The sequence below is a fragment of the Scophthalmus maximus genome, chromosome 16 (assembly GCF_022379125.1).
Source record: "Scophthalmus maximus strain ysfricsl-2021 chromosome 16, ASM2237912v1, whole genome shotgun sequence".
Classification (NCBI taxonomy): domain Eukaryota; kingdom Metazoa; phylum Chordata; class Actinopteri; order Pleuronectiformes; family Scophthalmidae; genus Scophthalmus; species Scophthalmus maximus.
This window is the reverse complement of record NC_061530.1, coordinates 4,219,342-4,232,119: the sequence shown is the minus strand read 5'-3', so window position 1 is coordinate 4,232,119 and position 12,778 is coordinate 4,219,342. Positions and strand designations below refer to the sequence as shown.

Below are 12,778 nucleotides of genomic sequence, written 5' to 3'. Positions count from 1 at the left end.
TTTTATTTGTTTAGCGCCAAATCACAACATACATTTTCTTAAGGCAAATAACAATGTAGACTCGAGACCTTCAAATATTAATGAGAAACCCAACATTGAGCAAAGACTCTAAAGGAGCTGTATGTATGTTTTGGCAATTGCTACACAGCCAACATTAGTTTTACTTACCCATATCAGAATCATTCCTTTACTCGCCAAAATCTGTCTCCAGTGGTGGAAAGTTAGGTCAATGTTAACTCTCGTTTTGGTTCTATTTCTATCGCTTCTTTGCTTCTATTGAAGTTAGCATGCCCACCGGCTAGCCCCCGCTCATCTCATCACCTTCCATTAGTGAGTCACCGTAGCCTGTCTGCCCAGAAGAAGTAGTGCTGCTCAGAGGACATATTACAACCTCACCACCTGTTCAGCAGCAGATAATAGTTACAGTTAGCAGATGTGAAATACAGCATCACGCGCATCATTGGGCATTACCTCTCTGAGAATCTCTTTCATATCCAAGAAAAATTGCTATTGTAACTAGATTGTCTGTGACCGACTCAATGTTGAATGGAATCTGAAATTGAATTGGTACCTTGTGAACTGTAATTTAATCGTTTGGGGGAAATCAGTGGTGTTACCTAGTCCTAGTAAACAACCATCTTATTGTCTTTATTATCAGAAAGAACCTGCAGAATTTCTTCTACTGTCTCATAGACTTAAAAGTAGAAATTATATAAACTAGAACAGCTTGTTTTTCTGTTTGTACTGTACACCAAGATAAAGTCAATAACAAATGAAGCATATCATCAAATATTTATATAATGATGATTAAGGCATTTAGATACATTCAAAATGGTAATTCAAGCTTCTGATACATGAGCTCCTCCAGCATGAATAGACAGAGGCTCTGCTCAACCGTCCTGAATGATCAGATCATAAGTGGACAGCTCTTATACGTACCCACGTCTGTTCACACCTGATATGAGAATGTGTCCTGAATGTGTCTCCTGTGAGCACTTAATCAGTCCTCAACTCCTGCCTCTATTTGCAAATACACACATATTTCATGTGTGCTTGTTAAGACCAGATGATGTTGTTTTAGCCAGTCTGACTATTGAGATGTGTCATTTGGCATTGGCGGCTGTAGCTCTGGAGCTAAAGCGCGTGGTCCACTAATCAGAAGGAAAGAATTCCTAATTTTCTTATTTCCATGGTTGTAGAGACCAACAATGAAGTGGCCATGACCACCTGCAAATTTCTTGCCACAAACATTGATATGGTATTTCTTCTCAACAGCAAATAAGGCTCAATAGTTACCGGTAAACTACTAAATATAAAATGATTACATTTTCTTAAAATTTGTCCCATTTCTGCTGGTTAATCATGTTTAGGTTGAGGTGACTGCATGCTACACAAGGAAAGGCCAGACTCGCTATATAAGTTACTCACCGTGTGCGTGCGTCCTCGATCCCCGCCTTCCCCTGCCGACAGTGTATAAATGTGATAGGAAAAAGCGCAGAAAATAGCAGCGCTGTATGAATGAGTGAATGTGATTTGAACTATATATATATTTGCACTATATAAATACAGTAAATTTTAACCAAATTTCTATTTTAAGCCCAGACACTACTCCAATTTACAGGTGATCAATAAGACTAGACAAGTGCTATATATATAAAGGCAGCCTATTTAACATGATTCATTTTATATATAGATACCCCAGTTTGCCCAGATATATGTCAGATATAGACTTATTGAGCACCTAAATCCAATGGGGAGAGATTTTTCAGCAGTATGCAGGCTAGAGGTTAGATATCAAGTGGGGAAACATATTTACATCATCAATCATTTTACATGTGGTTATTGATATTTCACATTGTTAACATGTGTAGTATTGCTCATACGTCAAAGAAATTTGTTACAAAGAAATATTTGCATAGTACTGTCTATTGGTGTTCGTCAGCAGCAGGAAGAAACTAGTATTGCACTCGAACCCAACAGTCCCCTTAGATCCAATCAAGCTGCACCAAATTGCACACACTCACAGATCAGTCACGTAGATATGCCTTCTCATCACTTAGCTCCAGGTGAGAATCGTGGCATTGTTGCTAAGCCCCTCTCTGTGTGTCGGAGTCTCTCAGTCAGCTGAATAATGCTATTATCACTAAGCTGCTCTTTCACTGCTCTTTCAACACGGCCTAAACACCCAGCTGTTTCACCCAGTGACATTAGCATACTGTGTGTGTGTGGGTGGGGTAAGGGGGTCATCTCCATCAGGTTAACTAGGGGTCGTGGGATGGTCTAATCATTTAGCAGCAGAAGCATCCCCCCCCCCCCCTTCATCCCTTCTCTCTGCAGGCACACTACTTTTCAACCCCCTAAAACTGAGAAAATTACCCCATTTTAGTTCTAAGATTGTGTTTTAGTCTGGACAGGCCGAGACTGGCTTCCTTATTGTGTGTTTAAAACACCGTTTTAAAACGAAAACGATATCTATGTAGCATTAGTGGAGACAGGAAGGAGAAGTGTCCATAAGATTTAGGACAGAATCAACAATGTGATCATCGGTGCTTCTCATTTATCAGCTGTAGTTTTTTATTGCTAATTCCTCAACTTCATGTATGGCAGACTACAAAATGACACTGTAAAAATGTGTGACTCATTAGTGACACATGCAGCACATAAACGGAGATTGTCCGTGACAAGACTTTGTACTTGGGAGCTGTCAGGGTAAAGTCAGTTTAGGTTCGGGTTCAACTGATTCGGACATTTGCGTTCACACTTCTTCTCTAGGCTACATCTGTACTGAGTCACATAAATACTGCGAACGTGAAACAGCAATGGTGATAATTAAGAGCAGGGACTTCTTTTCTTGGAGTGACGACGAGGTGGAACTGTTACTGACAGAAAGTGTTAGCAAAGTTTTGCATTCACTGCTGGTGGTCGAGTCGTCATCTTGCACGCCCATACTACAATGCATCCCCGAAGTTTCAAACTAAAACCCGGCGAGCAGCGTTCCCAAAACCTAGAAGGAGTGTGGACGGCAGGTGTAAAATTAGCACCAGTGATGCCTTTTAAGATGAAAAAGCAGTGATGTGGATGTAGCCTGGTGTTCTGTCTTGACTGAAGCTCTGCTGAATATCTTTGTGTTGTATGTCGCTTTGTGTTTTTCATAGCTTCTGGACCTGTTCATGGTGTGGGACTGGTCAACCTACCTGGCAGATTATGGCCAGCCAACGTGCAAGTACCTGAGAGTAAATCCCGCCACTGCCCTGGCTCTACTTGAGAAGTGAGTGAATTTGATATGTTAAACCTGCTGGGGACTTTCACCAACAATTCTTAGGGGGTCTTCCTCTAAAACTTTTCTCTGCTATTTTTCTGCTGCCGCTGATGGCTGCTTCTCAGAGTCTACAGGGGGTAGGTGCAGCTTCCTCACTGCAGCTTCTTCACTGCTTTTATTGTTTTGATCTTCTAAATGCACGCTCTCAAATGCTGAATTATGGTTAAACTACTGATAATAACTTTTTAAGGTTCAAATCAATTATCGGATACAGGGAGGTGAATCTTTCATTCATTCAACTTGTTGTTGGGTACATTCACATGATAAGTGTTCAAACTGCAAGAGCAGTGGCTCATGGTTTGATGCATGAGCTTAATGTGTCGATATCTTTTGTCTTTGAATTTGTTTTTTTATTTGTTCTCTGTGTCTTTGTTAAACTTTACCCAAAAAATGTTATACAATTGATTGACTATGGCTCCATACATAGTCATACATTCTTTAAATGATCTCCATCCACTTGAGCGTTTTGGCTCAGTATCAGCAATAATCTCTATCCAAAAACACCTATCATATGACCATTCATGTAGACTTGACGTGTACGTGCTGGTGTAAACAGGAAGCTGTCTACTTTGTTGTTGGTTGCTAAGTTACAGAAAATACTGCTAAGGAAAAACAACGATGGTGAAAAGTAAGAGCAGGGTTTTCCTTTTTTTGGACGAATGAAGTGTAACTGGCATTAGGTGTTGCCTTTATCGCAGGTAGTCAAGTCCTGACTGATTAGAGCATCAGTTTGAACAAATTGATGAAATTAATTAAACATCAGATTGTTGCACTTTGAGATTCCGTTTAGCAATGAAAAGTGCTCTATAAATGTTTTTTTTTTTTTTAAATTATTAGAGACGATCAGGAAGCGAATGTTGGTGACTGTGTCACTGTTTATAAAACGTCTCTGTTTATAAAGTTTTCAAGCTGAAAGGGGGCTGGCAAGCGAGCAGACTGCTAGGAGAACACATCTGTCTGAATTGTCTCTTTGACAGCCTCTTTCTCTGTCTTTCCAGGATGAAGGACACCAGTAAGAAGAACAACATCTTCTCTCAGTTCAGGAAGAACGACAGAGACAAACAGAAGCTGATAGAGACTGTGGTCAAACAGCTGAGGAGCCTGGTCAACGGCATGTCCTCGTAAACACACACACACACACACACAGGAGTGCTGTGGGTGTCTCAAAGAGATAGAATGAATGAAACATACATGCACACACACGCACTAACACACTGAACTGCCAAGACAAAGAGGGACATTTCCACATATGGAATGAAGTAATAACACACAACATGACAGTGAAACACAGAAGAACAACACAGGGAGTTCACACATACACGAGACACACACACGAGACAGACAGCTAACAAACACACACATCACATAATGGCACAGCAATACACAGTGCAATGCATGCAGGGAAAACGGCAAACACACGATCTGTATGAAGTCATGTCCTCCCCGTACTGTTAAACAAGACTGAATATACAATGTAAATAACAAACACACACACACACACACACAAACATGCACACTAAACAGTTTATTTGACTGAACAGTAAAATGTTCGTAAAGTATTTTCATGGCTATTATAAGACAAACTATGTCTGTACGTTTGTGAGAGTGCAATGATTGTAGCTGCAGAGGGAGACTGGCAAAGCACAGGAAGTGACACTCACAAGTACTGGCACAATGTAGTTAAAGGTCAACACTTTCCACCCATCACGTGAGCTGGATTACAGTACTTCTCCTCTCCATGGATGAAGTCAGGATGCATTTTCCTGCATTTATTTGGATGTATAACAAAATAATTGTTAATCTATGCATCTGTGCAGCAGATCAGTAACCAGATTTCCTCACTACCCCTGACTTTATTTTTGATTTCTAGATGCTGCTTATCTTGGTTTAAAACATATTTAAAAACAATAATAATATATGAATAACTTTGACCTAGTGTCATAAAAACAAAAACAAAAGTCTCCAGGAGGAATTTAGCAGGGGAAATATATCGGGTCTTTTTTATCATCTGTATCTACTATGGATACTACTACTATGGATAGCTGTAAGATAGGAAGATAACTGTGCAGATATGTTCGCATGGATAATTTCATTCTCAATAGGCACTGCATCACCAAACTGCCAGCACAGCAGATTTTGCTGAATGATCCAAATCTAAAAGCTTCTACTACTACCATAGAATTATGGATATGGAAGTGGCTCTGACCAGGTTAATCTCATTGTCCCAATACTTACTGTGTGTGTGTGTGTGTGTGTGTGTGTGTGTGTGTGCGTGTGTGCGTGTGTGCGTGTGTTGCCTGGGTCATGGATTGAAGGAAAAACAGGAATGGATGATGACGTCTTGAAAGACTGATGTTCACGAAAAGAGAGAAGTTTTTGTCAAACTCTGTGGTAGCTTTGCTTTCTGTTTGTCTTCTTTTCTTCCTCACACTGTACATGCTAGAGCCTCCCAGTGAGTGAACATGGTTGGGTCTTTGACTCCCAGATTGTAGTCAGAGTCTTCATGTGTTCTCTGCATGTGAGAATGTCAAAATCTGGGTGTTTTTTTAATGATTTGGCTTTATATGTATGCACAGGTTGGCTAACATTTTACATTTTAAACACTTTACCAATTAATACAATGTATTACAACCCCACACATATTTATGCAGACATAGGTCGGGCCATTGCAGGTTGTTGCACTGGATTGTAATAAACGGTACAGGTTGACACACATTGGTTTATACAGCAAAGGGTCCAGAGATCAGACAAGGGTTTTGGATTGAAGTGTCAAAGTGTGGACAGCACGCAGCAATGTGATGTCATCATAAGAAAAATATGCCTCGGTCACAGGATACTGACACCTGGTATTAACATGCAGTCTGTATCTGGATGCACATTTTGGTCCAACAGTCTGGTCACATTGTGGAAGTTGTAAATACAAACAGAGCAGAGAGACATCAACCTCTGTCATCGCTCATTTGAAATGGTCGTGTAGCTAATCTGATACACACAAAGCTGCTGTTATTAACCTGCATTTTCTTAATACATTTTTTAATAAGTTTATCTTGAACAACTATGCTCTCTCTCTATCTCAAATGAAATCCAATTCAATTTTGTTTGTAAAGCGCCAAATCACAACACAAAATATCTTTAGGCACATAGTAAGGTTGAGACTTCACATATTACAGAGAAACCCAACTGTTCGCACAATGAGCTTGGCGACTGTGAAGTGAAAAATATTCTTGCAGAACCCTGACTCAGTGTGGGTGGCCATCTGCCGGGACCAGTTGGGCATACTGTAAACTAGAAATGACACGCAGCAGAGCACATACCTCCACCACAGCTCAACAATCTTATTATTACCTCCAATAATTACATTTACTGGAGAACCTGTCCAACACCATCACTGGAGTAGACCGGAGGACCCATGTGAGAGTGGCTTCTCCACTGGCTGCGAATACCTTCTTAAACTCAAACATAAGCATGTTTGCAAGGGTCCAGCTCCAAATGTTTGACTGCACATGTGAAATCACACCAGTCTGTGTTGACACCCTGTGCCATGTAAACAGACACTAACCTGCTGTTCGTGTCTGTGTTGGATTATTGGCCCTTAGTTAACAGACTGATTTACTGCTACACTGCAAAAGACATTGAGTGTGTTAGCATTTCTCGTGTAGGCAGACATGTTCACGTGCAGTTTGGAGCAAGCATGTGACCCTTGTGTGCACTGCAGCTCAGAGACAGGTAAATGTGGGCCACACAGACTGTTGGCGACATTCAGAGTATAATTTACACTTTGGGAAGGCTCTCAGCAGGTAGCTTACAGAGGCATTTGGGTGTCGCTGTCATTTGCAAATCGCCGTAACCCAGTTAGTCTTCTGCGTTGCATATTAAGTTGCGCTCACAGCGTGGACAGAATATAGACCAGAGCTTTTATATGTTAAGGAAATTTTGTATAGGACCCAGATGCGGATCAGAGACAGCTACAGCTACAAGCTTGAGCTTGACTGGCGGTTTGTAGACTGACGAAGCTTGGTGTAAGCAGGGGGGCAGGCTGGCTGACGTGACAAAAGACTTGGTCCGTAGTTTGAGGTTTCTGAGAGACAAAGGCAAACACCTTACGTAAACAAGACTTTGGCCAATTACTGTACCACATATGGAGAATAAACAATCTGGCGATGAGTTGAGAAAAGCCTGGGTTTCTTATAGTGGCGGTTGATTTGATGATCAGCTGCAGCAGAGCCAGGTGAAGCCGCGCCCCCGGGATCACACACACACACACACACACACACACACACACACAGACACACTCAACACAGACATGACAGACAAGACACTAGACAAAACAGGAAATAGTCAGAGCAGGCCGAGGAGCCTGGCCTCACGGCCTGACCCGTGACAGAGAAAACCTTTTAACATATGGTGGTAAGTCACAGGCCTGTAATCTGATGTCATGTTTCTGATTCACATCACATGTTAATACTGGGTGGCACATTGCAGTGTCAACAGACAATCTGGAAAGTCATACACATCCTGGTCAAATCGGATGACCTTTTCGCTGTACTCATTCACAGCAGCCACCCGGTGGCGGTAAGGGTGGTTTCCTGTGGAAGGTGACATCAGTGCATGCCCTCTTCCTCCCTCTGTAAACCCTTCAGTTGGAGGGTGATGGACGTTATTTATGTGAAGTTACCGGAACTCCGCCCCCAAAAGACTTGATTCACACTGTACATATTAAACAGCTCCTCTTGCATTCTGAATTCTTTGTTTTTGTTCCTCAGGGTGAAATTAAGCTTTAGAATGATATAACCCATAGACATCCACTAAGCACAGCAATAATAATTGGTTCCTTTACAGCCTCACAGGCACGTTGATTGACGACTTAAAACTTGCACAGGAAAATATTTTGTAATGAGACTGTTTCTATTACGTTTATGTTTTGGGTCTTTGCTCTACTTCAAGCAGGCATTTTCTGCACTGAAGCTGACGGGGCTGATGTTTTTTTTTCTGCCTTTTTAATAGTTGCTTGTAAATGCCACTGTATATACTGAATATTTTGTAAAGAAAATATTGCAGCAGTTTGTCTGCTACAAACTGAACAGGAGGTTGACACTGTGATATGCACCTCCATCAACACCTCTAGTTAATATGTAAGTAGTGAGTCAGAATTTGCATTTGTTGCTTACTTGGTAAACTCAGTCCAGTACAGTGTGAGGAGCTCAGCTGCTCACGTCGGTACCTTCTCTCCACTCCACACTAAAAAGGTGATGCTATGTTACAACAAAGGCAGGTATACAAAATAAAGGACAGTTTGGAAATCAGAGTGGCAGGGACTCTGTTCACACATCTCCTCCCTGGTTCTTCTGTGTCACTCAGCTCTTCATCTCCTGCGAGTATGAATGTCCATTTGACCACAAATTCTCAAATAAAAGCCTTAATTCAAATCACAGTCAAGTCTGAAATGAATGCTGGACTAGTGCAAGCAAATGCAAGCTGGGTAAAGAACACTGGGGAAAGGTGGCACGCCTGTACTCGACTTAATGCATGTGTATTTCTACAGTGCAAGCTAAAACAGGAGTGCCTCAACGAAAGATTGACACCTGTAAAGTACAACCCCAGCCCTGTCTCCAAGAAATCCGGTCCACAGACAGTATGTGCTGCTAATTAACAGAGGGCAGGAGTCGGACTCCAGAAACCTTCTGACATCCTGACCTCTGGGTGGTGAGGTCCACACAGAACCATCAAAGTTAACAGATCCAACCAGATATTTTACTGATTTGCTCAGCGTCAACATTTTTGTAATTTGCTGTCTATGTTCATTGATAAGATTCCCTCATTATGATGACAGAAATCCAGTCAGCATCACATTTCCTTCAAAGTGTTGTATAATGCAATTTCTGGGAGACATGGTTGTAAAAAGTGATGAAATAGGCCTACTGCCCTCTGCACCTGAGGGAAATTATATTTAATCTATGTTCATTTGTATAATATATGAGGTGTCACATAATCTCCTGCTCATGTTGATCAGAGCCTTTACTAGTATAATGTACTAGAGTATCACGTTTTTGCATAAAACTGTTTTAATGTGAATGAATATTTGAATTCCGATGAAACGTGAGATGGTTGTTCTGGCCTTCGCAGAAGTGGAGAGAGGGTACATGTTGACAGCTTTACCTTTCTTTGTGTTAGGGTGAGACTGAGATGTTGTTTTTCCAACATCTGTTGGTTTTATTTTGTGTGCTTAAATAAAAAATGCATTCCACAGCAATGTCTGAAATCATTCTGTGCAGCTCTTCATCATAATGTGTCTGGAGAAGCTACTGTCCATGTTGGTGTAACGTTTGGCATCGTAATTCATGGAAGCCCTGTGATGAGGATTCAATATGTGGCTGCCGTGAGGATTTTAATGTATTTTAAATTCTATCAATCATTTAGTTTATCTATCAATCATTTATAGTCAATGATACAAACTTAAGTTTATACAAGCACATGTGAAGTAACATTACTATCCTGGAATCTGCAGTGGAGCAAATGACTCAAATTCATTTTATTACTTTTCTACTTGCATATATAACATACAGGACACAGCCCAGTGGAGAGATGTTTCTCATCAGACAGTGGTGCCACGGTATCACATGACATCCCTACACAAATGAATGCCACTAGAAGAAAAAGCATTCAACTATAAATGTTCAATGTCAAACCGAAACGTTCAAGTTAAAACGCGAGGCCTTAATGGAATTCAGTTAAATCTGGCCTAATCTCTGCTGTGCGTGTCGGTTCTCTGTTGGGACCTGTGTATTCAGGTTTCTGTTCTTTCTCGGGGACGAGTTTCCACCTGACTTAACGGCCCGGGGGAAGAGTCTGTTCTATATCCTGGAGGTGTTGCTTCGATGCTCTTGTGTTTCCTCCCGGAGGGCGGAGGGGCCAACCATCAGTAGTTGGTGTGGGAGACTGAGAAGAGTCTCTCACAACGCTGATGGCTTTCCACAGGCGTCTCTTCTGATTAGTGGAGAGGCATTTTACTGTTTCTCTCCGCTGTCCTCACTTTCTCGTGGCGGGCTGCATCGCGGCCCACGTCCGACAGGATGATGCAGTAATCAGACCTCGGCGGTTAGAAAGACAATCAGGAAAATGACAGAAACGCTGAGGAGCACCGGCTTATAATCAAGCTACAGCTCCCAGAGACAACCGCCTGCTGCCTCCACAAGTGGGCAGTAAGTTACACGACGAGTGTAAACGGGCAGCATCAGATCCGTTGGGGGACAGAAGGAGCGATATCGCTTCCGGCATTGTTCCGGCAGATGTCTATTATTGCCCTTAATCAGCCATGCGCTGCTCAACTTGCCTGTCCTGACAGCACATCACCGGTGCGGGCAGAAATCTCAGACAAGACCTCTCAAAAACCTGGACGGATGAAACCAGAGCTATATCCATGGAGAGATGCCACTAAAGGTCCTTGAAGCACCTTTTGTTTTTCTCTTAATTTGGATAGACTGGCCCTTCAAAGCCATATACTATAACAGAGATGGTGCATCATCTTGAACATACTAAATGGGGTGCGCCCCCCCCCCCCCCCCTCGCTCTCACACAGACAAAGACAGAAGTGGCAGTTGTGTGTGTGTGTGTGCGTGTGCGCGTGCGCGTGAAGGTTTTCTGTCTTGTGCCTTCACCCTCGGAGCCTCGCTGTATCCCACCGCACACACGCTAACTGGGAAACAGCACGTGAACTTTGGCCTGGGTCAGCTTTTGAATGCGAGGATCCCTGTCGCCACAGATGTAATGAGGCGAGAGACATTTAGGAAGCTCTATTATCACTGGACAGCAGCCACCTCGCCAACACACACACACACACACACACACACACACACACACAGAGAACTGCATGTTTTTTTCCTCAGGGGGTTACTGTGCAGAGCGCCCTCACAGCTCTACTGTCTTGTCTGCCACTCTTCTTCTTTAACATTCTGCCACATACATGTGCTCCATCTCCATACATCTACATAGTGAAGGACTATGAACATTAAAGACCGGTATTGATGAAGTCGCTCATGGATGATTGACTCCTCTCTTTGCTAGTATTCAGGAGAGGTGCAGCCGTGGCGGTGGAGGTCATGCTGAAACATTCTGAGGTGGGACAGATGTTCACTTCAGGATCCGTCAGACTGTAGGTGTCGCCTTGTTTACGTTTCATTAAGTATTACCATTAGATGCTATTTCATACTTATCCTACATTTCAGAAAGAAGTATTAAAGTTTTACTTTACTACATTCATTGCTGGTTACCTTATACGTTCAAGTTTTACACACAGAAATTGTTGAGGACTTCCTTCTTTCTTCAGTTCTTCAGACGGATGCTATCAAGCAGTCACTTCTAGGTTCATACAGGAAATTTGATACCGAATCATGGAATCGGAATCTTTGAGTAACAGAGTACATGTGCACGTCTGAAGGATCTGCAGAGTCCCAGGCTCTTCGCTGAAACTGCCGAGTCATCCCTTCACCGCTAACGATCAAATGTACCATTGCTATCTAACTGTCGGCGATAAAATACTTGTCAGACCAACTAAGGATCACATGAACACCATAGTTTCCTGGAACAAGATTCAAAGTAAAGACAGGATAAAAAAAATTGTATTTAGCACCAACTCCACCAACTGCAACACTGAAAGCTAATTACACATTAAAGCCTTCGCAATAATTATATATATTATTATATGGCAGTCATTTTAGTACTTTTTACTTTTGAAACTTAAAGTTCATTTTACTGATAATACCCATGTCATTTTACTCTGATTTTGAACTGTGGGGGAGTATTTTCATTTATTTCGACTGCTTCCTGTATACTAATATAAGTTCAATGTATGAATGATTTGGAACACGGGGTTTGCCGGTGATTATTTACAGCCTATTATGACTCATTTGTAAGTCACCAGAATAGGGGGGTGGGGGTCCTTCCTGTGTGTCAACTGCAGCGACAAGTATTTTAGTGCGGGGATCAAACACTTTGACGAGGCAGTAAACAGCTTTTACATTCACCTCAACAATACAACAGACAGACAGAGGAGGAGACGCATACCTCTACACCTCTGCTCACCTCCTTCACATGGCCTGACCCACATACTGACGTCACCAGTCTCACAGGGCGTTTTCAGTCTCATTTGAACTTCTCTAATCCATTGAACCCTCTTCGTCTGCTCAATACAGAGTTGAATTTATTGGAATTTGTCGTAGAGAGCTCTTGTGTGTCTCGGTGTTCCCGTTTTCTCTTCTTCTCTTAGTTCTAGATTGTTTCATTTTATCCATCGAGGATCTGAAGTGTCCTCAGTGGCTGTCAAAGAACTCTCCAGTGGGGATGTCGTCAGGGGGAGCTCGGCGTGGGCTGACACTTCACATTCTTAAAATGATTAAAAAACAGACGTACAAGGCACAGGTGAGGAGTTTGAGAAGGGGGGGGGGGGGGGGGGGGGGGGCATCC

At 42.2% G+C, this 12,778-nt stretch overlaps 1 protein-coding gene across 8 annotated transcripts in view; it reads left to right on the top strand.

The window, feature by feature from the left end:
- Window positions 1-9,565, top strand: part of exoc6 (exocyst complex component 6) — a 54,532-nt gene extending 44,967 nt beyond the window's left edge. For 7 of the 8 annotated variants that reach the window (XM_035611957.2, XM_035611958.2, XM_035611960.2 and 4 more), the window contains 2 exons: window positions 3,156-3,268; window positions 4,318-9,565. In XM_035611957.2, the coding sequence (XP_035467850.1) occupies window positions 3,156-3,268; window positions 4,318-4,444 (240 nt within the window). In that variant the 3' untranslated portion in view covers window positions 4,445-9,565. Of the gene's footprint in view, window positions 1-3,155; window positions 3,269-3,384; window positions 3,416-4,317 lie in introns of those variants that run through there. The other variant, XM_047327480.1, reaches the window with a different exon arrangement.
- Window positions 9,566-12,778: the final 3,213 nt, after the last annotated feature.